Source organism: Melitaea cinxia, chromosome 10 (genome assembly GCF_905220565.1).
Source record: "Melitaea cinxia chromosome 10, ilMelCinx1.1, whole genome shotgun sequence".
Lineage (NCBI taxonomy): Eukaryota > Metazoa > Arthropoda > Insecta > Lepidoptera > Nymphalidae > Melitaea > Melitaea cinxia.
This window is the reverse complement of record NC_059403.1, coordinates 12,326,980-12,354,668: the sequence shown is the minus strand read 5'-3', so window position 1 is coordinate 12,354,668 and position 27,689 is coordinate 12,326,980. Positions and strand designations below refer to the sequence as shown.

Here is a 27,689-nt window from a genome sequence, read left to right as displayed (position 1 = left end):
GCGCAATAATCAGCGTACCGTAAACAATGGTATATCTCTATGTGTGTGTAGCTTGCTCGTTCGTTTGGTTGACAATCGCGATGTGATGTATCCTACATCATCGCATGCTGAGTTATATTTTCAACAAATCTTTTTAATTTTTGTATTAGTTACAACATTTATTTCTAGATGTTTTCTTTCATTGTGGTCACGTTTCTCTGTTTTGATTTCTAAATATGTGTAATTTGCCGCCGAAGTTCCATTCAGTGTGTCGCCTTTGTTTATCATTCTGTGGCGATAATTGCAGTGATGTTAAACTACCAATATTCGATCGTGATAAGGATAAATCACGACTTTCCGAAATGATAATGACATATTTGTCAATAATGGTAAGTGATTTATTATATATTTTTTTTTGTTAATCTTGGTAAACCTTGGCTTTTTCTCGTGTGAAAGTTTAGCATAAGCGTAAGAGATTGTGGATACTGATAAGCGCCATTAACTTTCTCGCGGGTGTTGGGTATTTTCGCATTGTGATATCATATTACGGCCCACGCGTTGAGTGCTCGAACGTATGACTAATGTCGTTCGTGGAAATGATAGGCAAGGCGGGTGGAAGCACTCTGTATCAGGCGTGCGCTGATAACAAAGGAGCGCACTAGATAATCTTGGACGCAGCCTCTTGCACCTCAAACTTGGTCACTTTGCTGTTAATACCCTATGCATGTGTATTTCTGTCATGCTTTGTATAAACCTTTTCACAAACCAAAGTTTTTAATTACCATGCTATTTTAAGATTTAATATTATCTAAATATAGAACTGCAGTTAGTATAAGAGAGAAGTTAATTCCTTACATGTGGTATTTATTATCTCGGTGTAGTTATCTAGATTGTTTGATAAAATAAAAAGTTTACTTTTTATTTGTTATCAGATTACACATAGATGAATCATAATCTATGATTACACCACTAAAAGGTCACTGACCACATCATCTCTTAATGACAGATATATTGTGAAACAAAAGTTGATGCTGTTAATGTTATTTTAGGTTTCTCCAGAGGATATGCTGCCACAGGTGGTTTGTGGGAGCTGTGCACACAAACTTGATGAGTTCCACACATTTAGAGAATTATCACACAAATCTGAGCTACTTTTGCAACAATTTGTACAGTACGCAAATTCCCTGACTGGTGTGAAAGAGGTGGGTTATTAAATAGTGATTTATTTTTTGCTCAGTACAATAGAACAATTTTTATACAATAATTACAATTTTTAATATTAATATAATAATACGTTCTATAAAAACTTGTTTATATGAAAACTTTATTTATACATAGTAAACAAATGCTTTCTAAGCTAACTCATCGTTAATATTAACATATCTAATTGGTTCGTTTCTTATGGTCTTTTTGAAGAATGCCTTTATATAATTGACCATTAGTCCACAAATAATTCCAATCCCCACTACAGTACCAACACCAAGTATACACCAAAGAATCTGTTTTGGTCTTAAGTCTGAAAGAGAGAAGCCTTTCTTGGGTGCAAAAGTAGTATCGAATTGTGGGCAGAAAGATACTGTTATGTTTGTGATGTAAGCCCCACTCAGTCTCATTGGTGCTGCACAACTGAAATATATAAAAGTTATCTATATTGTTTCAAGATTAACATAACTTCATGTTTAATAAAATAAGGTACCACTCTGGTGAATGGTATTTTTTACAGCTAGTACAGATGCTTAAAATGTACTTACTAGGGTGTTTCACCAGGCTTAAATTTAATGCCAGCATGTTGTTTTGTGACAATATTAGCCAAGTCACAGTTACACAGCCAACTGTTTCCAGTCATGCCAAGTACCTTCAATTTGTCCCATGGCAATAAGTCTGTTGGTAGCTCGCTCAAGTTATTGTCATCGAGGTACACCTGTTGATTTAATGTAAGGGCATTATCTTCTTAATATATATAAATTACATGTCACCTTGTTTGTCCGTGATGGACTCCTAAACTACTAACTGGTTTTAATCAAATTTGCACACCATGTGCAGCTCAATCCAACTTGAAAGACCTACTACTTATATTGACTTGCTATATTTTATTTTTAACCGACTTCAAAAAAAGAGGAGGTTTCTCAATTTGACCGTATATATATATATATATATATATACACGGTACGGTATATATATATATATATATATTTTTTTTTATGTATGTTCGGGGATAACTTCATCGTACCGATTTTAATCATTCTTTTTTTGTTGGAAAGGAGATATCCCTGGTGTGGTACCATGATAAGAAAACCAGGATCTGATGATGGGATCCCAGAGAAATCGAGGGAAACACGAAAATCCGCTTAACTTTTTACTGGGTGTGCCGATTTCGATAATTTTTAATTTAATCGAAAGCCGATGTTTATCATGTGGTCAAATTAAAATATGATTGAGATCTGATTACAACTTTTGGAGTAATCTTTGATAATGCGTATTTACTTGACTAATTATTATATTTAAGAAAAAAAAATAAGGCGGTACGAAGTTCACCAGGTCAGCTAGTTAAATATATACAAGACAGCAAGTATGTTACGTTTTTAATCTATACTAATATTATAAAGAAGAATGATTAAATGTTTTGTTTTTTGTTTGTTTCTAATGGATAGATATAAAAAGTAATCGAGCAATTCTAAAAACTCTTTCAGCAGCAGAATGGTACGCTATCACTAATAAACATGGGTAATTTTTTAATATGAAAAAAAAATCAATTAAAATCTTGTAACCCACATAATCATTAAAATATTGATAAATATTTATTAAAAAAAATCATATATGTTACTAGCGACCCGCCCGCTTCGCACGGTTGCAAAAACTATCAGTGTTCCTCTACTATTTTACGCATGTATTATACATAGAAACCTTCCTATGGAATCACTCTATTTACTAAAGAAAACCGCATCAATATCCATTGCATAGTTTTAAAGATCTAAGCATACAGACAGCGGGGAGCGACTGTTTTATACTATGTAATGATAATGTAATTTAAGATTAATATTTCATTCTTTAAAATTAAAATAACAAAAAACAATAAACAACAATGAATTAGGTATAGATATATGTATTTTGCAATGCACTGTTATCACACATGAATAAAGTGATTGGTCAGCTGACCCAGTTATGTTATTGCCAAGTTGGAGAATATAACTGGAACAAACTAAAATGCAGTGACCTTTCTGTTTGGCTATTGTAATTTTTATTTAAATATATACAACTGTGCAGTTAAGTATAATTTAATTAAATTTAACATGTATTATTTTACCCTAAGGTCGCCTGGAAGATAATTGCTCTTTAAGGATAATGCTGCCTTTTGTACTTATTTCATCGCTCACAACAATCGCTCTGGTGTAGTTGTGCGTGTAGTCATCTACAACACCGACGGTTTGTGGGTTCGATTTCCGCTCGGGATGGATATTTTTTTTTATGTATAAATATTTCTTTCCGGTTTGGATGTCTATCCATGTGGGTATTCCCACATATGCCTCGGAGACCACTTTCCTTCAGTCTCGGTTGTTATCATAAATACATATCATAGTAAGGAACATATCCACCAATCCTCAGTGGAGCAAGCTTAACTGAGGTAAAGGATAGCAGTAAATATACTGCTCAAATACAGATTTGCCGCCCGACTTGGGAAGTACCTCGACCTTACAGAAGATCATAGCTAGGTGAACAGAGCTCATGAGGGGTATTAGGGGTTGCAGGTGTCGATAAGCTGCGGTAATCGCATCACGTGAGCCGTATGCTTGTTTGGCAACCTAGTTGTATAAAAAAAGATAAACGGCGTGGTAGATTAAGTTCGAATCCTTCTCCTACATGAAAAAAGAGTTATGCCCAGCATTTGGATGTTACAGGCTGAATCGTGATAATGAAATCGTGCAATAAAGAATTATTATTATATATTAATCTGTTAGCAATAACAATACCTCGGAATTCATAACTTTTCTTAAAAATGAAATATCTAAAAAATAGACGTTTTTCATTCGTAAACATTTATAATAGTGTGATGGCCTTGTGGCTTTAATCGAATTGAGCTTAGATACTTTACATAATTATTTCTAGATTGTAGTTTACTTATGTTGAAAGAATTACCATGGATTTACCTCAACTTTTTACTAAGCCTAAGGTCCTTATCGTGTAGTCCCTTTTAAATTTGGCTGAGATCTGACAAATACTTTTTGATTTATCTCTAATAATCCGTATTTGATTGATTACTTTTTCGACTACCTACGTTGTTACTTGTCCTTGTAAATTGAAGTCGGTTTTTTTTTCGGTTCCGAGCAAACACAATTATATTATTTGTAGAGAGTAGTTGCTACCCTGTGATGATGATGATGAGATGAGAATGGAGATGTTCATCAAATAAACGACTTTGTAGAGAGAATATTGCTGTAGCCTAAGTCCTTATAACAGTAGGTATCGGTTCAATCATCAATCATTACAGCCTATACAGTCCACTGCTGGACATAGGCCTCCACAAGTTTACGCCAAAAATAACGTGAACTCATGTGTTTTGCCCATAGTCACCACGCTGGGCAGGCGGGTTGGTGACCGCAGTACTGGCTTTGTCGCACCGAAGACGCTGCTGCCCGTCTTATAGGTTTTAGGTAGGTTAGGTATCGGTTAGTGAATCAAAATTATTTCTATTTAAGGAACAAACAGAAAGGCAACTTTTTCTTTTAAGAGCGATAAATAGTTGTATATGCATTTTGTAACAAGCTGTAGAATTCATTTATTTTCATACATGATTATGTATGTTTATTGTAATTTATATTTTATTGGTACTATCATAATGTTAGCTGTGTGGATCAACAATAAAGAATATAGACACCCCCTCTCTTCTCGTGGGTGTCGTAAGACGCGATTAAGAGATAATACATCTCCAATACCACCTTGGAACTTAAAAAGCCGACCAATGGCGGGATAACCATCCAACTGCTGGCTTTGAAATACACAGGCCGAAGACAGGCAGCATCGTCTTCGGTGCGACAAAGCCAGCCCTGCAGTCACCAACCCGCCTGCCCAGCGAGGTGACTATGGGAAACACACATGAGTGCACGCCATTTTTGGTGAGAACTTGTGGAGGTCTATGTCCAGCAGTGGACTGCAATAGGCTGAAATGATGATGATGATTATAATTATAATGTATTATATTTATATGTTTACGCATCCTAAATACTACTAAACTACTAAATAATGTATAAACAATTTAACTTATGTTAGTTTTCCTGTGATTAAATAATTGTTCCAGGTAATTCAATTATTTAATTATTATTATCCTATCCTATATTATATTACTAGCTGCGCCTCGCGATTTCTTCCGCATAATTTTCGCTTCTGTGGGAATATTTGGTTAAAAAGTAGACTATGTATTATTCTGGATTTCCAGCTATCTATGTACTAAACTACATTACAATTGCTTCTGTAGTTTTTGTGTAAAATAAAGTTCCATTAATCCATCCTCACGGACTTTCGCATTTGTAATATTAGTAGGATTGAACAACATGTAATTTTTTACTCGCGCCCTAAAAATAGCGATTGGTTTCGTATGATATTATGTAAGGACTGATTATATCGATATTTTGGTGAAAGGATTTATTTGTTGTTAATTTCAAGGACAAATTTATGTTTGTATCACTTCTTTCATACACACCTATGCGCGCGTTCACGCGTATAAATATAATTTATGTTGTCCGTGGATTTGCGTTCCAAAAGTATAATAAATCGTGGTTTTATTCGACTTTATCGTATTTACTACCTAGCAAACTTCATACCGCTATATATATTTTTTCGTGAATCTTTTTTACAATCATTGTTCTGACAATTTGGTAAATTCCTTCGAAAGTTATGTGTGTAGCTACATATATTCAGGAAATTCGCTTTATTTATATGCAAATGTATATATTTCAAAGACCCAGAGATTTTATAGAAATCAAGCACTACTTATTTATAAATTAGCAAGGGCCGGTTCCACCGGTTGAGGGTAAATTTTATCCTACAAATAAATTACGATAAACTTTAACAACAGGAGGTAGAATGGACCTTTAGGATTAGGGCCTGTTTCTTCTCAAATAATAAACTATAATATATTTAATTATTAGATTCGTATTTGCGAATAGAATTTTTTCATAAATATACTTTTAACCTTTTATTTGCGTTTTCATCGGTTGTGAAAAGGGACCTAAGACGCAAAGTTCTCGTTTATTGTTCATTTTTCTTCGGATTGAGGTTTGTAACGCTACTTAAGTAATTTATTTGTAGATAATCCTGATCATCTAAGATAGTATATAAAAGTTTTATAATTACGGCTTAAGAAGTGTCTATATTCCTCAAAAAAAATAAATAATACTAATCATTTTGTACGACTCACAAACGAAAAGTAATTTATGCCAAATGACAATAAAATCATTAAGGTAATTTCACATAACATGCATTTACTTTTAAAATTGAATCGTCAGAATAAATAATTTATTTTTATACCCAACTTACTTTGAAAAATCAAACGATTGCTTCTAGAATCGATTAATAGTAACGAATGTAAATTTTTGATAGTCGTTAATAAGGAAAAAAGATTTTATGTTTTTATCGTGTGTCGACAAAACGTTAGTATAATAATATGGTAATGGGGCCCGATATATTATTTTTTTTATATCTAAGAACATTTATATCGAACGTAACCAAAAACGATTTGTTTTCGAAAGCACTAATATATAGTTTTTTTAGTACATGACGTATACCTTACTGTAGTTTTTTTTTTACTAGCACGTTGGCGCAGTTTGTAGTGACCCTGCTTTTTGCTCCGAGGGTTGTTTGTTCGATTCCCACCCCGAGTCTGGGTGTAATATATATCTATTTATTTATATATTCACATATGTATTATTTATAAGTATGTATATCAAAAAAAATGTAGCTATACCAGTTGGCTGTTACCTATAACACAAGCATTAAGTTGCTTACTTTAGGAACAGACGACCGTGTGTGTATTGTGTAGATATTTATTTATTTGTTATTTATTTTTAGTACATGTATATTACTGAAGTAAAATTTCTTTACACACGCTTGACTTAGGGAGTAAGTTGTTGAATGCGTGACGAAAGCGTTACGAAAAGTGTGATCGGGCGTGGCGAACGGAGCAAAAGGGAGAGGTGCGAGCACACATTTTCTTTTTCTCTTTCTCACATAGCCAGTTACGTTTTGTATATCTAAGACAGTAAAAGCCTATTGTGCAGAAGTTTTACTTCAGTCGTGTGGTCTAAAGCACACTCGTTTTTTTGAAACGTATAATTGAAACATAAAAATATAATTTGTTGACAGTAGCAATTTTAAAATAACAAAATATTTGATCGATCACATATCAAAAAGCATTGTTGTAATTTATTCCTTTTGCGTAAAACAGCTGTTTATATACCTAGTAAGGCCTCATGTATCTCACTCTCACTACTACACATATTGTAGAACTATAAATGCTTATTGAAACGAGTGGAATTACAAGGAATGAGAGAGTTTAATAAGATATTCTATGTGAACTGCGATGTTTGTCTAATGGTTGACCGTTTCATAATTATGTAATAACTTTAATATCTAATACGCAAGTCGCTATAAACTTAATTTATCTTTCGTCAACACCATCAATCATTTTTGTGATCTACAACACTTATAATGCGTATTATGTACCTACTACGGGTTTTTTTATTTATTTGAAAACTAAAATGCATGTAGTTTATTTGGGAGCAGACAATTGAATCACGTGCTCGTGTAACGAAATATTATGTAGACTTTTAGGAATTGTTTGAACGAAACTTCCAAAAAAGGAGGAGATTCTCGATTTATTTTTATGGATTAGATTTTTTTTAAATGTATAACATTTGACTAGATTGACCGATTTTGATGTTTTTTTTCTTCATCGAAAGGCGTTGTGTGTCATATGGTCCCATTTTTTTAAAACTTAAATAGATAAACAGGATATTTACCTCTTCTAAAGTCCACTTCTCTTTTATCCCCCTGAATGCATTATGGCTTATATACTTTAGCTTCCTATTATGGCACAAATGTAGAACTCTCAGGCTTTTCAAAGGCGTAAAAGTACTGCGTTTCACTTCTTCCAGATAGTTGTTCTCCCCGACTTCCAGTTCAATAAGATTACTCAAACCTGATAACAGAGCAATAATATATATATACTTATATGTATTATAATTATTTTGTTGTAGCTCGCTGATCTCTCGATATACAATTTAAGGCTTATTCGCTGGTTTTTGATTAAGTTATCTGATGTATAACGGTATTTAACAGACAAAAGATTTTAGTTACATACCCTTAAAGTATACTTAAATCGGAATCGGTAATGTGGATAGGCTTAATTGAAGCTCTCTACGTTGAGTCTGAACTGAAAAAAACAAATGTAAAACTGCCTATAAAAGGCAATTGATAGGCAAAGGCCTTCCTTATATAAGCTTCCCTATTTGGGAAGGGTTTGAGCTTAATCTGCCACTTTTTATTCTGCGGTTTGACTAATAGTTTCGCTTCCAAGATCAAATGCGTTGTCATTTGTTACTTGTTACCTACCTAAATGATTACACACTCGCTTGTGAATCACTATAAAAATATGTTTTTTTATTAGAAGTGGTTCAACAACTTCGCCTATTTATTTTGTTGATATCTGCGAGTTGATAAACATTTCGATTTATCATAATAAAATTTTTTTTAAAGATGTCTCGCCCACAATAGTTTATCTCGCTTCTAAAGTAAATGTTCGGTCGTATCTTGTTTATCTTCCGTTACACGTTATCATGTGGTGTTTGCAGTCAGTGAAAGCGTACCAAGCCCCTTATCAGTGACTATCATCAATCAATAATGTTTAGGTATCAAAAATGTCTTGCGTTTGATCTTGTGATCGACGACGGAATATAAAATCTTAGATATACAGCTTTTCTATATAGTATTGTATTTCTAACATAAAGGCAACATTCTAAAAATCATTGTTTTGTATTCTACTGCATTAATAAAGCTCCCAAAAAGTATATTTATTTCAACGTATTTACAAGCTAATTCCGTCTCTCTCTCGATATAGAAGAAGGGTTCGATGATTATTTTTTAACTATTTGGGCAATTGACATTTCGGGCTCAATTGTGCGAACCAGAATATGAATCTGAACCGTTCTTGAAAACTTAACATCTGTGTTCTATCATTATGTTCTGAATAATTTCGCTTTAAGATAATATTCATATGTTTAGAGTAATAATTTATAAAAAGAGTATAATTTAAACTCGGTAGAATCCAACTTCAATAATTTGCTTCTGTTTGCTTGTTTTTAAAAATATACTTGATCAGAAGCAAATAAATATTTATTTATATACTTAAATTATTTCTTCTATATTTATTTTAAAACTCTGTAAATTTCCCACGCTTAAGAAATTTTGTTTTCTTGTAAACTAATTAATTTCGTAATGAATTATTCAGTATTTGAATAAAATATTGTAACTACCTTTTTATCATAGGTATAAAGTTTATGCTACGTAACTTATTTATCTTGTTACTCTTTGTTTGATTGTTAAAGTTTACGCGATTAAAATCTATACACATAAATAAAATTGGAGATTCTGTTTGTAATATTTAAATAACCGCTTTTTACTAAATGCATATGGATGGTATACACGGTACATATACCAAAATAACATTTTCTAGAATTTTCGTCTGTCTGTTTGTTTCGGCTAATCTCTGAAACGGCTGGACCGATTTTGACGGGGCTTTCATTGGCAGACAGTTGATGTAGTAAGGAGTAACTTAGGCTACTTTAGTTTTAGTTTTTTTTATTTTTTTTTTATTTTGTGACTCTGCAAACTGAACAATAATTTTTTTTGTTAAATTCCACGCGGACGAAGTCGCGGGCACAGCTAGTAACGAATAAACATGTATTAAAGTTTATCATATAATAGTAATGCACATTGCATATCGTTAAAATGTCGTTCCAGAATCTTATTATTAGAAATAATTTATAAGTACAGTTTTTTAAGTTAAATTTATTAAGTTAAAGAAGTACAGTTTTTCGTTAGTTCCATTTATTGTTTTTAAGAATAAACTTATTGAAAAGTAGTCGATATAATTCTTTTAGTAAGTCTTATTCTTTAAGTAAGTATCGATACGAAACTTTCGCCGAGAAAATAGAAAGCTTTCGTCATCCACACACAATTTTTAATGCACCTACTTATGTAATGAGTATCAAAATTCCTCAAACAACTTATTAGTCACGTCGCACTGTTATCGCACACTAGAAAACTACGGTTCTAGTGCTTTCACCGTATTCGTATAGACATGTCAAGTTATTAGTTGAAATAATATCTTTCTAATGAAGCATCTATAGCTAGTAATGTGCCGAGTCGATGTTTTATTATTACTGTAACTTAGAACACGAATCCTAGTCCGAGAATCGAGCCCAGGATTCGAATCTGAGACTCGAGGCAAGGATTCGAATACTTGACTATACGAGTCCAAAGCAGGAATCGAGTCTGAGTCGAATCAAGCCGTACTCGGCACATCACTAATATATACTGATTTTACACAGCTGAAGAGTTTGTTTCGTTGATCGTGCAAATTACAGAAACGACCGGTTCGAATTGAAAAAAAAATTAAGAGTTGGATAGCCTATTTGTCGAGGATGGCTTATAGGATATATATTACACCACTTTACGATCGACAACATCGCAACATCATTAGAAAATATTACAAAATAAGTAATAATAATAATTTAGTAAATTTAGTCATATGAGTATTCATAAAATTAAATATTCAAAATACAGCACAAAATTAATTTATTCAAGTAAACTTCAAAAGCACACTTGAATCGTCATTTTACAAACTAAAATTATGTTTGTTTTAATTAAGTATAGTTAAAAGTGAAGCTACTATCAATTCGGAATTATGGTGCTGTAGAAAAGAAAGAGAAAAAACTCCGCAGTTGCTCTTTTTAAAGAAAAAAAAAAAACCGTATTTTATTATATGATTGGCAATATCTTGCATGGAGTACAGCGCCACTAAATCCACCCATCTTTATTATTAATAGTTTAATACATTCTGGAATCCGAATGATTATTTTAGTTATTAAATTATTTTTAATATAAACTAAATTAATTTTCTGGAAATTGTAAAATCGTTATATTATATTCATTGAGTAATTGTCAAAATTAAAATTACCGCGAGATACAATGCAATATGTGCATGAATCGGCCCTGCATAGAGCGGGTCGGATCGAGTGATTTTTGAACAAAAATCGACGTTTATCCGCCCGCTCAAAATAAATTTAAAAATTATCTGATGTAATAAGGAGTAATTTAGGCTACTTTTATTTTAGAAATTTATATATTTTATAACTCTGCGAACTGAACAATTTTTTTTTTAATTCCACGTGGACGAAGTCGCGGGCACAGCTAGTACTATATACAGATGATTGAAATTATATTTTTAAATCGTATATAGATTGTACACGCCGCTAAAAGATATGTTTAGGGTAAGATAGGTATATAAAAATGGCCATTCCAGTTTAGTAAAAACGAATTGTCATTAACACCACCGGTCATAGATACGACTCCTGCTTGGAGTCAGGGGATATATTTGTATTTTTGTTTAGTCTTAGGTTTCATCTTTTTCGTTCTTCCGACCATTCCTCGAAGAAAAGCCGTCGGTTGTGATTCTTTAGCTTTAAACATTTGCTATATTGTAAGCCTTATTAACCGACTTCAAAAAAGGAGGAGGTTACTCAAATCGACCGTATATATACTTATATATATTTTTTTATGTATGTTCGGGGATAACTTCGTCGTTTATGAACCGATATTGATAATTCTTTTTTTGTTGGAAAGGAGATATCCCAAGGGTGGAGCCATGATAAGGAAACCAGGATCTGATGATGCAATCCCAGAGAAATCGAGGAAATCCCTCAAAAATCGTAGTAACGACTAGTTCGTTTGTTAATTTTTTTAACAAAGTTTACTTTTACAAGACTTCTTAATTCAGTTTAAGCAAATTTCTGTGATCCATGAGGATTAATAATACCTACAAAAAATGCTGCCAGCGATTTAATTCCCATAAGAATTTTCACGGTACCATGTTATGCTGTCAAATGTACAATTTTTTCCCGTTTTTGTAAAATTTTCTACCGATGCTGCGATGCTGTCTAGGATTCGAATCCTGGACTCGAGTAATCTTAAGAATAATAAGCTTTAAACTAAATCTCAGGTAATACCAAAATTTTTTGTGGGATTTACTAGACGTAAATAAAATAACCTTTTTGGGTTATCTCTCTTATCTCTTTTATAAAATTAGTATAACAAATTAATTTATAAAAGTATCAAATTGAAATAATTGAAATAATTAGTGTAGATATTCTTACCTAAAAAGCTATCGTCGTTAAGCTCAACTAGCGGGTTGTTATTGAATGTAAGGTACTGTAGAGTGCTCCCCACGAGGCTCAAGCTCTCCGGCACGGTGACGAATTTGTTTCCGGAAAGGTCTAACTGCTTCAAATTGACTAATCCTCGAAAAGTCTCTAACGGTACGGCGTCGATATCAGTTTTAGACAAGTCGAGAACCTGGAAAATAATGTTGTTTGGTGCAAAATTGATAAAAAAAGTTAATCATTATCTTCTATATACCAATATATTAATACGTAAAGCAAAAACTTTGTACCCCTTTTTAAGAAAATTGCGAGGACAGAGGAGTATGAAATTTCGCACACTTATAGTTTATATAGAGATGGAGTGCAGAATGCTAATTTTTTTTTAAATATGCATAAAAATACATTACATAAATATAAAAAAAAACATACACACACTAACATTTCACACACTTTTGTTTCTTATTATAGAAGTATAGTCTTTGACAACAGAACCTTAATAATGTTCAGTTATAATTTAAATTAACTATGGTCCAATTTCGACCACTGGGCGACTACTAGTTTATTATATTAAGTTGTAGATTTTTGTCTTTTTGATGTATAAACCGATGAAATTTCTGTAAAATCATTTGTTAATATAGTTATAGCTATATTTTTTAAAGATAATTTGTAGGCTAAAACTACTAGAAAAGTAATTTTGCGATAATTTATTGTAAGTCACCTTAAATAACAAAACGATTCCGTTTTGAGTTGAATGATGTGAAATATTATTAAAAAGGCTCGTACCTACATATATGACATCCACGAGATAACGTATAGTAACGAAAAACAATATTGAAGCTTGGTTGATTATATATTCTTTTTATATAATAATCTTGTTACTTTGAAAAACAAAGTTAAAATATACTTAGCATTTATCATTACACATGATCTATTTTATTATTCATAAAGTAGCCAACTTAAAGCTTGTGTCTCGGACAACCGCCGCTGATATACCTACAATGACTTTTTTTTTTTTTGAGACGGGGCGGGAGTAACAGACTGCCCTAGAAAGGAAAACAAACTAACTGCGCAAACGAGGCCGTAATTTATTAAGTTTCTATATAACTACATAATAAAAGTGTTACCTTCAAATTTGTCGCGCTTGAGATGGCGAGTATAGTGACATGGTCGAGTATTTCAATAGGGTTGTTGTTCAAATAGAGCCTAGTTAAATTAGGCGTATACTGGAATAAGTATCTGTCCAAGGAATGTATCTGGTTGTAACCTAAATTAAGTGTTTCCAAAGCAATTTCGCTGTAAACTCCATTTTTGTAGGGCCCTTGGAATATTTCGCTCCTTAATACGTCACCTAAAGCATAAAAATGTAAATTGAAATAGCCTTAATTTAAAGCGGTTATAATGAATTAATTTACTTAAATTTACTGATTATTAAGTTAAATATCTTATTAGTAATTACATTAAAGAAACTCATACACTAGGTTCGTTTATATATGGTTCGAAGAAAACTAGTAAGCAATATTTTTCAAAAACAGCTAAGAATAATTAGTTACTTAGATAATAAAATGATGTACCCTTCTTTCCACTAGGATATATGAGGTGAAATAATTGTGTTTGCTCGCAAACGAAAAAAAAACGACTTCAATTACATCGAAGAGTAAAACAACGTAGATCGACGAAAAAATAGTCAAGTAACTACGCGTTATCAAAGATTACTCAAAAAGTAGTTATCAGATAAACACCAGCTTTTCATTAAATTAAAAAATATCAATATCGGTACACCCAGTAAAAAGTTATTGCGAATTTTCGAGAGTTTCCCTCGATTTCTCTTCTCTGGGATTCCATCATCTGATCCTGGTTTCCTTATCATGGTACCAAACTAGGGATATCCCCTTTCCAACAAAAAAAGAATTATCAAAATCGGTACATCCAGTAAAAAGTTATGCGGTATAATACAACGTAGGTCGACGAAAAAAGCGTCAAGTAAAAACGCATTATTAGTTAGATATAACTCGAAAAGTAGTTGTTAGATCTCAAATAAATTGAAATGGGACCAATTGGCACACACCACCTTTCGATTAAAACAAAATTTGTCGAAATCGGTCTACCCGGTCAAAAGTTCTGATGTAACATACATTAAAAAAAAAACTTTTTTGGAAGTCGGTTAAAAATATTAATCAAATTTTCTATAATGCCTATGCCGTTTTCTGGAAGAGCCGTCCTATATTTTTAAAATAATAAACGAAAATCATTTATTTACTTGTTTATTTGAATAAACCCGACGAAACCGTTCCTGAATTTCGGGATAAAAGTATCCAGTGTCGTAGCATGTAGTTTGAACTCATATATGCGTAATGCACGGTCAAGATCCAGAGAGATGATAGTATGACACAAATAAATGTCAAAAATAAAGTTTGATCTTAGTATCGATATTTGTAAATAAAATACGTCGTATAAGTAACATATATCTATACATCTATACAAATAAATAAAATTGGAGTGTCTGTTTGTAATATTAAAATAATAATAATAAAATGGTTCCTACCAAAACTGTACATTGATATTTTTTAAAGAATACTTGGGGTGTGATGTTCAATCGATACCGAAGCCAAAAATATAGTTTTTAGAATTGTTGTCTGTTTGTCTGTATGTATGTCTGGGATAAATTCAAATAGTTCTGCATGGATTTACTTCAAATTTCGCACGAATATTATTAAGAAGTCGGGTCAACATATAGGCTACATATTATCACGCTATCACCTACGGGGAACGAGCAGTGAACCTTTATTTCTTCAACGCATTCTGTAACAACGTAATCTAACGACGCATATTTGAATGTTGTTTTTATTATGTTAAAAACCATGTCATAAGCTAGCTTCACACTATAAATAAAAACATTCTGTAGTATATTTAGTATCAGCATTGCACCCGTGCGAAGCCGGGACGGGTCGCTAGTATAAAAATAACCGCTTTTTACTAAATGCATATGTACCTACACACGGTACACATACCAAAATAACATTTTCTAGAATTTTTCTGTGTCTGTCTGTTTGTTCCGGCTAATCTCTAGAATGGCTGGACCGATTTTAACGGGACTTTCATTGGCAGATAGCTGATATAATAAGGGGTAACTTAGGCTACTTTTATTTTAAAAATCTATTTATTTTGAACTCTGCGAACTTAACAACATTTTTTTAATGCCACGCGAACGAAGTCCCGGGCACAGCTAGTTATAAATATAGATAAAGAACTGCTGTGTGGTTACGGCATCAAAGAATATAGCCACCCCCTCCCTTCCCGTGGGTGTCGCAAGAGGCGACTAAGGGATAACACAGTTCCACTACCACCTTGGAACTTAAAAAGCCGACCGATGGCGGGATAACCATCCAACTGCTGGCTTTGAAATACACGGGCCGAAAACGGGCAGTAGCGTCTTCGGTGTGACAAAGCCAGCCTTGCGGTCACCAACCCGCCTGCCCAGCGTGGTGACTATGGGCAAAACATATGAGTTCACGCCATTTTTGGCGTGAACTTGTACAGGCCTATGTTCAGTAGTGGACTGCAAAAGGCTGCTGTGATGAAAGAAATGTCAGTTACAACGACAAAGACACGTTAAGATTCCATTCAACACATTGCCAAAGTGGTGTAACTTAACAAATTTAAGTTAATTTTAATCATAAGTTAATTTGAAATTGTTATCTCTAAATCTATCAAAATTCAACATAATATCTATTTCTTGGCTAAGAGGTTATACAAATATACATACAACGCGTTAGTCTTGTTCTTGGAGACTTATCAACTTATCAGTAATCAGAAAACAAATATACCTGATAGACGGTTATTGCTCAGATCTAAATATACCAAGCGGCGTATATTATTAAAAGCATCCTCCTCAATTTCCTTGATACGGTTCGATTTGAAACTAATAGCTATCCTATTTCCCGGCACGGCGCCCAGTTCTGTGACGTTAGTTATGCTGTTGTTGAAGAAAGTTATCCGAACGCATGCATCTGAAATATATCATGGAATCATGTTTGATACAATACATTATGCTTCCTATCTTCAGTAAAATACTAACTTTATGATTTGCATCTCAACATATGACTAAATTATAATAATTGAGAATTGAAATTGTCCCTCAACGTCACGGACGAATTGAAAATCTTTAGACGACCAAAAATTAATGAGATTATAAATGTATTGTAATGTATTATTCAATCAATTTTTTGACATTTTCCCACTTTGTTTTCTTAATTTTTATATTTATAGGTAGGATAAATATTCTTCAATACCTAAAAAAGGAAAATAACTATATTTTTGCTTTTAAATAGTTTTTAAAGTATATTATATTTATTTTTCGTTACAAATAGTTGATTCTTAACACATTATTTTCTCAACTCTTGAGTAATAGTAGCTAGTGATAAGAAATATAATTAGCTAACTATGTATCAGTGTGAAAGTTAGACATTTGCCAACCTACTTAAAGAACTATTATTAATTTACTCAATTTTTTTTACGTCACTGGTATTACCTTTGCCTGTGGCTTTGTTTATTTCCTCCGGCCAAGCGGGTATTCTGTCAATATTCCGTCTCGAACAATTTAACGTGATATCGTTGATATCTTGTAAGAAAATATCACAAGGTCTGTTGTTTTCGTCTTCTTGAGCTCGACTCGCGGAAAATAGGGCATATAACAACACTAACACCTACAACAAAGAGACACCGTAACTAATATTGTCACACAATAATGCACGTAAACCGACGCTGCTCGAGTACGACCAGATATGCACTTTTGTTCTACTCACTCCTCGTAGAAAGTACATCTTCCTCGAAATCAGAAAGGACACTGCTCGATCACCTGATAAAGATGCGTTTTTATCTTATCGGCTTCTTGCCGAGCGATATCACGAAGTGTGATGAAGTGATCGAGCTCCTCATTGGTTAATGTTTGTTTCTATTATCTCTATTAATATTGAGCAGCCTTTGTTTTTAACAATGCTATTTTATTTGTAGGATATCCTGAATATAACGGCGGACAAATTAGAAGAAATAATCAGGCCACTCAACGATAGTGAATACGACGATGAGGGTAAACACAAGTACTCAGAGATAGGATCCCCCGACTCCACGGAGGAAATGAAAAACTTAGAGAGCCGTCAGGCTGCGGTTACACTGCTTCAAATAAAAAACTACGATCCGTCTAAATACGCTGTCAAGACTGAGGAAAGTCCTCACATAATGTTCAACAGCGTTCCGAGTTTACCGCCTTCCGATAGAGCGAGAGAGGTTATGCATTGTAATGCCGTCATCGATATTATAAGCAAGGCTGTCGCGGTCGCGCAGCGAGAAAATGAAGAATCTCATAACTTCTCGCCTAACTACACAAGTGTCATTGACAGGACGCATGCACCCAGTGCAACCGAAGTGACATATGCGCAGGAGTACTCCGAGGACCAGTACACATACAATGCTCCGCAGAGCGCGACCAGCCCCGGCAGCAACGACGGCCATGATCACAAAGAAATGGACCTATCTCTATACGGCTCGATCAAGAGTGAGTCTGTGGAACAGTGCGAGCAAACGGATCGAGACGTATCCGGGGGTTACCTACAGAAAACGATAGCAAGCAATAAAACGACAAGCTTCGCAGATGAGTACAAACAGCATGTCTTTGGTCGTTCAAGTAACAAAGCGAAACAGACACAAGATAACTCAGCATATGAAGAATGCAGTCAAAGCAGTAGTGGTTCAGATCCGGACAGATTACAGATGGATATTTCTGAGGTGTCCCAGGTAAGTTCTGCTTCCATTTTGTTTTTCTTTTAAAATCCATACAATATTTTGTATATAATAATTATATTTAAACAGATAATAGACAACAAGAAATATGACATTAGTTAATCTATGTAACTAACGACATACCATTCTAGTTATTGTACCTGTCATAAGAATATCACATTTTAGACTGGTAATAAAGCATAATTGTTTCCTTTGCCATAAGTCACGCAAATGTGAATAAAAAAAGCAACATTACTATATGATTATGACTACAATGTTAATGTTAGAAATAAACAAGTTCTTAAATTGACGAGTTCACCAAATCGGCGGGGTCGTGCTATATTGATTATTATTTGAATCAATATTTTGTAGTCTTTGTAAATGACCCAAAGTCGATATTGAAAAATCACTTTCTTATTCCCGTTTAATACAATACAATACAATACAAATATACTTTATTGTACAACAAGAAACAATATTACATCACAATGACATCTCAAGTAATTTTATAATTTTTCTTTATCCTTTTAAAGATGGTATGGTACAATCAAATTGACCCTTACCTTTATGAAAATATGACGCGTAGACCTGTTTAGAATTTTTGAGATGAGACTCCCTGTAAATGTTTTTAATTAGCCCTTTAAGGTGTTGAACATTTAACGTACTAGCTGACTTAATGGCTAATCAAAGTAGTGGAAAAAAACCTCAAGCTTACACTTAGCATATATATTGTAGTACTGGATGTAGTCTAGTGTCTTGGCTCGGAATCTTTTACTAATGGAATTTGGTAAGAATCAAACATTCTCACTGTATAAGCTGAGTTTTAAAGTTCTTACTATTAAAAGTTTCGCCTGAATGATTTGCTGAATATGACAAGCCTGAAAACTGACAACCTGATTTATTTACGAGCGATTTAGATATTTTTATTAGGTGTTCAAACACTATTCTATTACTTCTATACTTATGTCAAACTAGCAGCCCGCCCCAGCTTCGCACGGGTGCAAACACTATCAGTGCTCCTTTACTACATTATATATATATATATATATATATATATATATATATATATATATATATATATATATATATATATATATATATATATAATCTGAATCTCGGAAACGGCTCCAACGATTTTCATGAAATTTAGTATGTAAGGGATTTCGGGGTTGATAAATCGATATAGCTAGGATTCATTTTTAGAAAATGTCATTTTATCCCTGTTTTTAGGTCAAGAAAATGGCTACAATATTGTTAGAATACGAAGGTAAATTTCGCAAGTGTTAATAGAGTTGTAATAGCTCAGGTGGGAAATCGGCCGATCGAGATCGACCGAGAAGACCACGGTTCCAATCCCATGTCTCCAGATCTATATTTTCCTTTTTTTTTAATTGCACCCATGTTTTTTTTTTTTATTTAAAAAACCAGTTATTACCATATTTTTTATTATTATGTCAGTAAAATCGGAAAATATTATTCATATTTTATCAATATGTAATTCTTATTTAAATATGATATCCAAAAAACATGATTTACTAAAAATACTGAGCTTAGCTCAGTCACCTAGGTGAGAGTGATAAAACCAGTCAGAAATGTTATCCTAAAATGTTTATTTTTGTGAATACCTACATTTAAGTAGGTAGATAAAGTATGAATTAAAAAAGTATTATGCTCTTTGAAATATATTATATTAAACTCTTTAAAACAATTAATAAAAAAATAAACTACTATGTAGTAAATACGTCGCAAGTATTTTGCGTACTGCAACGGTTCACAGCTTAGGTTTCTACATTTGCAAACTCCACTACCCTTAATTACACCTTCATTAGCATTCCATTGTCCAGCCTTTCCTTTTATCTAGTGTTCCTCGAACACCGCCCCGTCTTTGCCGCTCTTATCTATTACTGATTGTACGTCCTGCTTATCAGTGCTACTTTATTATAATTCTTTGTTCGTAACTACCACACTATTCTGATTCAGAAATAAAACACATTCCTTCATTTTGTTACAATTTTTATTTCGAAAATGTTATTGCTTATTATATGTATAAAATAAGAGCGAAACATCTCTTCCACTAAAATATCGTTGTACAAAGTGTTCCTTGTAAATATGCTCGTAAAACTATGCAATGAACATCCCTGAAACTTATATAGCAAATACTGTAAGCAGTATTCGCCACAAACCGAAGTCTGAATCATGTCAACATTCCAGTCCCATCTTTTACAATTCCTTTTTAAAAACTCTAGATAATATCGTGCAGGTGATCGTCCGTATGATTCAAAATATTGACCGATGCCATTCGTATCGATATATAAAGCTACCCAATGTGCGCCTGGTTTATCATCTGTATCCAACTTGGATATTATATACGTTGGTACGTGAGTATACATGGGCAGTCTATGAGCAGCATAAACTTTATTTTCTAGACTGGGGTGCATCTTTTTCAGATGTTGTTGTACATCTAGTGTATCTATGATATAACTGTTATTAGTAGATTATTACTGTACCAATCTATTCAATGTTTAACATAGGAATGATCAATTATTTATGAATATTAAATCGCATTCTTTTTACTAACTAAAAGTTATAGTTTATTAATTAAGTGAAACACCACAAGTTTCACGAGAACTCGCTTCAGCCTGTAATATCCTACTACTGGGCATAGGCCTCTTTCTCCATGTAGGAGAAGGATCAGATATTGTTTTCTAATGTTTACGCGAATTTTACTCATTTAAAGAAGGATCAGAGCTTAATCCACCACGCTGCTCCAATGCGGGTTGGCGGATATATTACTTACTATGAGTAACAAACGCTATCAGGTTGTACATGATAACAACCGGGACCGACGGCTTAACGTGCTCCGAGGCACGGTGAGGAGACCCACAAGGACTGCACAAACACCCAGACCACAGCAAACACCTATATGGCCAATACAAATGTTTGTCATCTGCGGGGATCGAACCCGCAACCGCCGACGCCACAGGTACAATCCATGGCTGTAACCGTTGCGCCAACGCGGCGCCACGCAGAACTAGTGATTAGCTATTTATACAACTACAATATTATACAGACTATTATACTATATTATACTGGCAATATTTTTTCGACAAAATTATGTTATATAATTAAATCGAGCAGATATTAAATTGTGAATAGAGTTAAGTTTATTCTTCAGTTCAAATAATTTAAGCACATCGATATAAATTCGACGTTATTAAAAAAATATATATTAAGTAATAAAACTTAAGTCACACAAACTGAGTATATAGAAGTTAAAAACATTTTTCTATAATATTTAAAGGATGACCCAGAAGAGACCCAGTCGGTGCCATCTGCCCAGTCATCGCCAAAACCTCCACATGAAAACGACGGTGATAAAGATACTCTATGGCAGGCTCTTTACAGACAAAATGGTAAGTTAGTTTTACTCTACAAAATTCACTTAATTTTTTTTTCCACATACATCCGACCAAGCAAACCAACTTAAGGAAAATCATAACCAAATATTATTTATATCAAGTAATGTTATATTCCAAGATAGCCAGAACTCCTGGGCATGCTCTATTATAAATATGCAAACCAAACAGGTCTTGATATATTATACTGTTTGAACATTCTTGTTAATGCAGAATTTAAATTTTGCATGAAACTTTAGAGACTAGTCTTCCTTTGTGAAATTAAATGTGACAAAATCATTTAGTTGTACATAAAGCTGTAATTTTCAATGTATATTTCAGGTCGCGGCGGAGAAGCGACGCAACTACTAAGGCGGTTGATCAACAGCAAGCACCTCGGTATGACGGTGTCACCACTGCGCGGTACCACGTCACCATCACCTGCACCCACGGCAAACGGGGCAGTTTCACCGGTTAGTGTGACCATTGTTGTGAGTGTCTATATTTTGTTAAAAAGTCGACATGGATAACAACAATTGAGGTAGTGCACAGGAGGATATATCCCGCTCAAATCTGGAGCAGCCCGTCGTCAGCGTGCTTGTGATGCTTATGGTGTTCTAGATGTCTATAGGCTACGGTAACCGCCTACTATCAGCATGGCTATTCTGTAAATAACAATTTCGATATCGAGCTTCACCTGAGTGACAGCGCTCACTTCGAAAGCGAACCCACTTCACCTTGGTTTGGAATTCTGTAAACATTCCGTACGCACAAGCGATGTGAAGTGAGTGTCGAATCGAAGAGCGGCAATTTAGAGCTGGGTTTATTTTATCGATATTCTTTTCTTATGACTTTATTTTAGAATATGTGCATGAAGTCAAGTGTCGAATCAAGTCTCGAATTTTGATGTGTGAAGCGGTAAATCCCCTTACAGAATACCGAATTCATACTATTAAATATCAACGCTCTCACGCAACAGGGTTCGACTCGTCGCCGCACTCACAAGTGTGGCGCTACGGGACTGTCGAGTTTTAATGAATACGAATTTGATATCTCACCGCGGATTCCGCTGTCGAGACACGAATTTGTTCTTACAGAATAGCACTACAGGGCCGTACGCTTGTTTGCCTACTCTTGTTTACTAGTCGATACATTTAGTTTCATTCCCTCTCTTGTATAGAAGAAAACTGAAATAATAGTTAAATTTTCATAGACTGTATATAAATAATGTTACACTTGTGCTGGCCCTAACGAAAGATTTTCTAACTCAAGATTATGTGTTTCTGTATTTGAGTTGTTTCTAATATATTTTGCGGTAAGCGCTTTTAGACGTCGCGGTTTTAATTAACCGTGTGGTTTTTATGTAAATATTCATCTTTATTTTTTTTTAAACAATGTGAAGATAAAAATTACATTCACGAAATTGTCAAATAATATTTTAGTGGCTTATAAAGATCTTAAGATGCTACTGTCCTACTTAATCGTTCTTTTGACCCTGGAACTTAATCCCTATATCGTGTATAATCTCGACATAACGCCAGTCTTATTTCATCTTATCATGTTTAATATTTTATTTACATATTTATGTATAAGAGAAAAACCGTTTTTAAGCACGAGGAGGATATATTACAAATTCGACCAACATTACTATTTTAAATTTTTAAATATTTTAATGTCAAAAAATTGTATAAACTTATTTTCACGGTCCCTGATAACCTGTAATGTCAGTCACTAAGAAAAGAACAGTTTCCTTAAAACACTTAAGTTTAATATTTTATGCGTGCGGCTGTCTTAATAAGTGTATTATCCTCCACATAACGACTCTACGTCAATCTTGCCTTGCTTGATATTCATCGTTCTTGAAACGTGATTGCATTGAACAATACTAAACTTTTATAGTTCCGGAAAACAATATGTATTATATCCGTATATTTATAGTCTTTATTTTTTAATCTTTTAAACCTACTACGAAGTCCGCCGAGTTAGCTAGTCATATGATAAAGGTGTAATAAAAACAAGACGAACTAATTATCTGCTAGGATTCCCTAATATTATAACGAAAGATGAGTTTTAATTTCATTTGCTCTAAAGTCTTTACACTAAAAAAGGTTTATAACAAACATAATATAAGATTTAGATAGTAATGTTGAATAATGTTTTTTTTTCAAAGTAAATAAGATAAGATAAAGTATTAATCTTTTATAGAATCTTAGTAATTCTGATTGAAGAATTTCACCGTTTAAACATTGTAATGTCATGAGATTCGCTTCAACCCAACGATTCCAACCCTTCGATTTATTGCTTTTTTTATCTATAATCTCACTTTTTAACAAGCTAAAATGTTAACACCTTGTATTAAGTATTCATATTAGCTCTACACTACAAGATCAAAAGATGAAAGGCAGTGACCAGAAAATGATTCGGGTTGATAGAGTTAGTTATTTATCGGCTGCAATCAATAAGGCCGCAGTTAGGTTCAGCTCTTATAACCTGGCTAGCCTGTCGGCGCACTTTCTAGTCGCCCTGCTTTCTACTCCCGGGGTTGTGGGTTTTATTCCTGCTTTAGTGTGGATGTAATATATGTTTTTTGTCGTTGTCGGCTATTACCCATAACTCATGCGTTAGGTCGGTTACCGTAGGAACAGACGACCGTGCGTGTATGTTGTAAAGCGCCAGTTGAAGTGAACGGTGTATTTGTTGTGCGGCAGAACGGCGAGTGGGCGAGCGGGCGCGGCGCGGGCGCGGGCGGCACGGCGCGCAGGAAGCAGAGCTGCCCGGCGCGCGCGCACCCGCCCCACGCGCCCCACCCACCGCACGCCCCGCCCACCGCGCCCGAGCCGGCCGCCTGGCCCGCCGCGCACGACCCCGTGAGTCAATTACTTGCTTATCGTTCATTACAACCATTACAATGCATATGAAGGCGGGCACAGATCTGCGAAATGTAGCTTGCAATATATATTGAAAGGAGCATTTCACAAGTGTGGACGCAGGGCGCGCACGAACCGAGCATGTGCGTACTCGTATCTGTTTCCGGCATGCGCGCGGCGAACATAGCTCAGTCTATATTCGACTGTAGCCTCTACCGTAGCTGTGTTTTCTTCCATGGTTAACGCGCGTTCCGCAATACAGACAACCCGTCCACACTGGCGCTCCGTACACACTGCGCGCCCCGTTCGGCAAAAAAACCGACAAATGACGGATCGCGACGCGCATGAGTTGAAATGCACTGTTCGTGAGTGTAGTGAGCACGGTTCGTGCGCGCAACCAGTCCACGCTATGGGAATTTTGTTACATTGCATGCTACATTGCGACAATATGGACGGCAAATTCTTAAATTGCGTGTTACATTGCATGCTACATTTAGCAGATCTGTACCCGCTTTTATAATATTAATTCATCTCATAGCGATTACATTGTACTAGTGTATTGTGTGTTTCCGGACCCCCGACACAGGAGATAATCCTAGTAGATCCTGTTGAGAGTGAGGCGTTTATTTGTTTATCACTTACACCAATTAACACGTTAAAAATTATAAAAATACAGTAAAATTAGAATGACATGATAGAGATTAGATAGATAGATAGAGATGTCATATATAGAGACACCTAGGCCGCAGAGTAGTGTAACGCAGAGAGAGCTCCTACTGTCATGTCACCGCCGATCAAGTCCACCGCATCAATGGTGGATGTAGGCACCGATGGTATATCAAAGGCATGTTCTATTACTGGGGTGTTTCACCCATAAGGACTTGACATCCACAAGGGCTTAACAACTGGGCCAAAAATACTCAGACCAGACAGACAGACAGGAAAGATAACATTAAGTTCGCATAATAGTTTCGATAGAGGCGGTAAAATAAGCTTTATGGTACGGGTAAAAGTTATTAAATTTTATTTAAACCTCGTACCTATGCTCAAAAAATGATTTGTATTGCTCACGAACCGTTCAATTTTGAACGTGTGTCCGAAAGTCAGTTCGTAAATAAAACAATGAGTTTTTTGAATATAAGTACCGAGCTTTAAAGAATTAATACCCTCGAGTAGTCACAGACTAAAGATCTCAAAAGCGACGTTCTTCAACAGGAGGCGTCAGAGGGTGGGGCGACAGCAGTGGGCGGAGCGGGTGGCGGGGGCGGGGCGCGCGCCGTGCCGCGCGTGGAGCTGTCGTGCAGCAACTGCGGCACGCACACCACCACCATCTGGCGGCGCGACGCGCGCGGCGAGATGGTGTGCAACGCGTGCGGCCTGTACTACAAGCTGCACGGCGTGCCGCGCCCCACCGCCATGCGCCGCGACACCATCCACACGCGCCGCCGCCGCCCGCGCCACGACGGCAAGCACGCGCGCAGCAGTACGTACACCGTGCACCGCGCACTGGCGGCTGACTCACTTGTTGTTTATTGTTGACTTAAACTTGAGGACTGTCCTTCCGTGTCCTTTCCGTGGCGTGGTTGCTGTAAAGTATCCGAAACGTCGGCCATTTAAAAAACTTAATAATCCGCGATGAAATCTGAAAATGTTGTTTAATTATAACACGCCGATTATGTTATACTTCTACTATCAGTTGTGTATAGTTGTCGTCGGAGAGGGTGACGATATACAGTTACTATGGATGTTTAATTTATTATAGAAAAAAATTCTTAGTTTTGTTAAGTACATAATTGTGTTTCCAGGCAAACGAAAAAAAACCGACTTCAATTATACCGACAAATAATACATCGTAGGTAGACGAAAAATTAGTCAAGTAAATACGCATTATCAAAAATTACTCCAAAAGTTGTAATCAGATCTCGATCAAATTTAAATGTGACTACATGATAAACATCGGCTTTCGATTAAATTAAAAATTATCAAAATCGGCACACACAGTAAAAAGTATTGCGGATTTTCGAGATTCCCTCGATTTCTCTGGGATCCCATCATCTGACCCTGGTTTCCTTATCATGGTACCACACCAGAAATATCTTCTTTCTAACAAAAAAAGAATGATCAAAATCATAAACGACGAAGTTATCCCCTTATAAAAGTTATACATAAAAAAAATATGTGGTCGAATTGAGTAACCTCTTCCTTTTTAGAAATCGGTTAAAAATGAAACTAGTTATTTTAATCTTATATTACCTTACATTTAATACGCGATATGGATCTAGTAGCACACAAGATCCACTTTTTATCTATAATATATAATATGTCGACACTTAAATACCATAGGGCAGCGACCGCCAAAACGATTTAAAACATCTTTGACAGTTAAGAGATAATTAACGCGATCATTTTTTATCGTGAGGAAGTAGTCTGTATGTGTCTGCGTTTCCATTTTAGAATCTCGACGCAGCGGTAGCGGTGGCGAAGTGGGCTCTGGCAGGGTGGAAGGCGGGGCGAGTACGGGCGTGCCGGTGGGCGCGGCGACAGGCGGGGCGGGGTCGGAGGGCGCGGAGGAGGCGGTGCTGGTGGCGCTGCGGCGCCAGCTGCAGCCGCACCTGCTGGCCGCGCTGCACGCGCACGCGCCGCGCCCCGCGCAGGTACGCACACACACGCACCCACCTTAGTAAGTCGGTTACCGAATCACTCGTTACGCGTCTAAATTATTAGAATGCAGAGACTGTGTATGGACGGAATTTTTTTGACGGCTTAAAGAAATTCGGACCTACTTCATTATCGTTAAATTACGAGCCTTAAAAACCTGTCGAGACGGCGAATGCAGATACATTCGGCGGTTCTTGCGAAACCAACCGAGTGTCGCTCCGGTTGCAGGTGGGGCGCAGCATGTCGGAGTACGACGAGGCGCCGCTCAACCTCGTGGCCGGCCACGTGGGCGCCGAGGAGACGCACTGACTGCGACCGCCGCCCGAGCCTCTCGCGGACTCTGCACTCATTATCTAAAGCTGGTATGCGACAGTGAAATTTAGCTGTAAAGATTGTTAAAACAATTAGTAATCGAAACAAAACATGACCAACCTCTTCTATTTAGTGATGCGTATGCAGTCACGCGAGATCGATTGGATCGTGCAGCATGCGCCAGCTTTAGGTAATAGACCTGGACGAGTACTGGGTACTGAGCTCATGTTCCAATTTTTAAACCGCGTTTCAAATGACGGCCAGTTGAATAC

The 27,689-nt window shown here is 35.4% G+C and overlaps 2 protein-coding genes across 2 annotated transcripts; one reads left to right on the top strand and one right to left on the bottom strand.

Moving 5' to 3' along the window:
* Positions 1-41: 41 nt before the first annotated feature.
* On the top strand, positions 42-27,459 carry LOC123657281 (nitrogen regulatory protein NUT1). The gene is made up of 11 exons (XM_045592859.1): positions 42-368; positions 1,029-1,181; positions 17,421-18,200; positions 21,487-21,598; positions 21,923-22,053; positions 24,289-24,371; positions 24,818-24,821; positions 25,624-25,930; positions 26,902-26,916; positions 26,953-27,101; positions 27,334-27,459. The coding sequence occupies exons 1-11, from the start codon at positions 216-218 to the stop codon at positions 27,412-27,414; spliced, it is 1,968 nt and encodes a 655-aa protein (XP_045448815.1). The 5' UTR covers positions 42-215; the 3' UTR covers positions 27,415-27,459.
* LOC123657282 (chondroadherin-like) lies at positions 1,187-17,249 on the bottom strand. The gene is made up of 8 exons (XM_045592860.1): positions 17,213-17,249; positions 16,939-17,113; positions 16,235-16,417; positions 13,535-13,758; positions 12,405-12,603; positions 7,992-8,170; positions 1,731-1,900; positions 1,187-1,605 (listed from the first exon to the last, which is right to left on the bottom strand). The coding sequence occupies exons 1-8, from the start codon at positions 17,228-17,230 to the stop codon at positions 1,332-1,334; spliced, it is 1,422 nt and encodes a 473-aa protein (XP_045448816.1). The 5' UTR covers positions 17,231-17,249; the 3' UTR covers positions 1,187-1,331.
* Positions 27,460-27,689: the final 230 nt, after the last annotated feature.

Bases quoted from the DNA above. Each gene is read 5' to 3' on its own strand.
- LOC123657281 (XM_045592859.1), top strand. From the start codon at position 216: ATGTGTAATTTGCCGCCGAAGTTCCATTCAGTGTGTCGCCTTTGTTTA. The intron at 18,201-21,486 runs GTAAGTTCTGCT...TAATATTTAAAG, and splicing joins ATATTTCTGAGGTGTCCCAG to GATGACCCAGAAGAGACCCA. The intron at 27,102-27,333 runs GTACGCACACAC...CTCCGGTTGCAG, and splicing joins ACGCGCCGCGCCCCGCGCAG to GTGGGGCGCAGCATGTCGGA.
- LOC123657282 (XM_045592860.1), bottom strand. The intron at 16,418-16,938 runs GTAATACCAGTG...GATATATTTCAG, and splicing joins AAACAAAGCCACAGGCAAAG to ATGCATGCGTTCGGATAACT. The intron at 1,606-1,730 runs GTAAGTACATTT...TATATATTTCAG, and splicing joins AAGCCTGGTGAAACACCCTA to TTGTGCAGCACCAATGAGAC.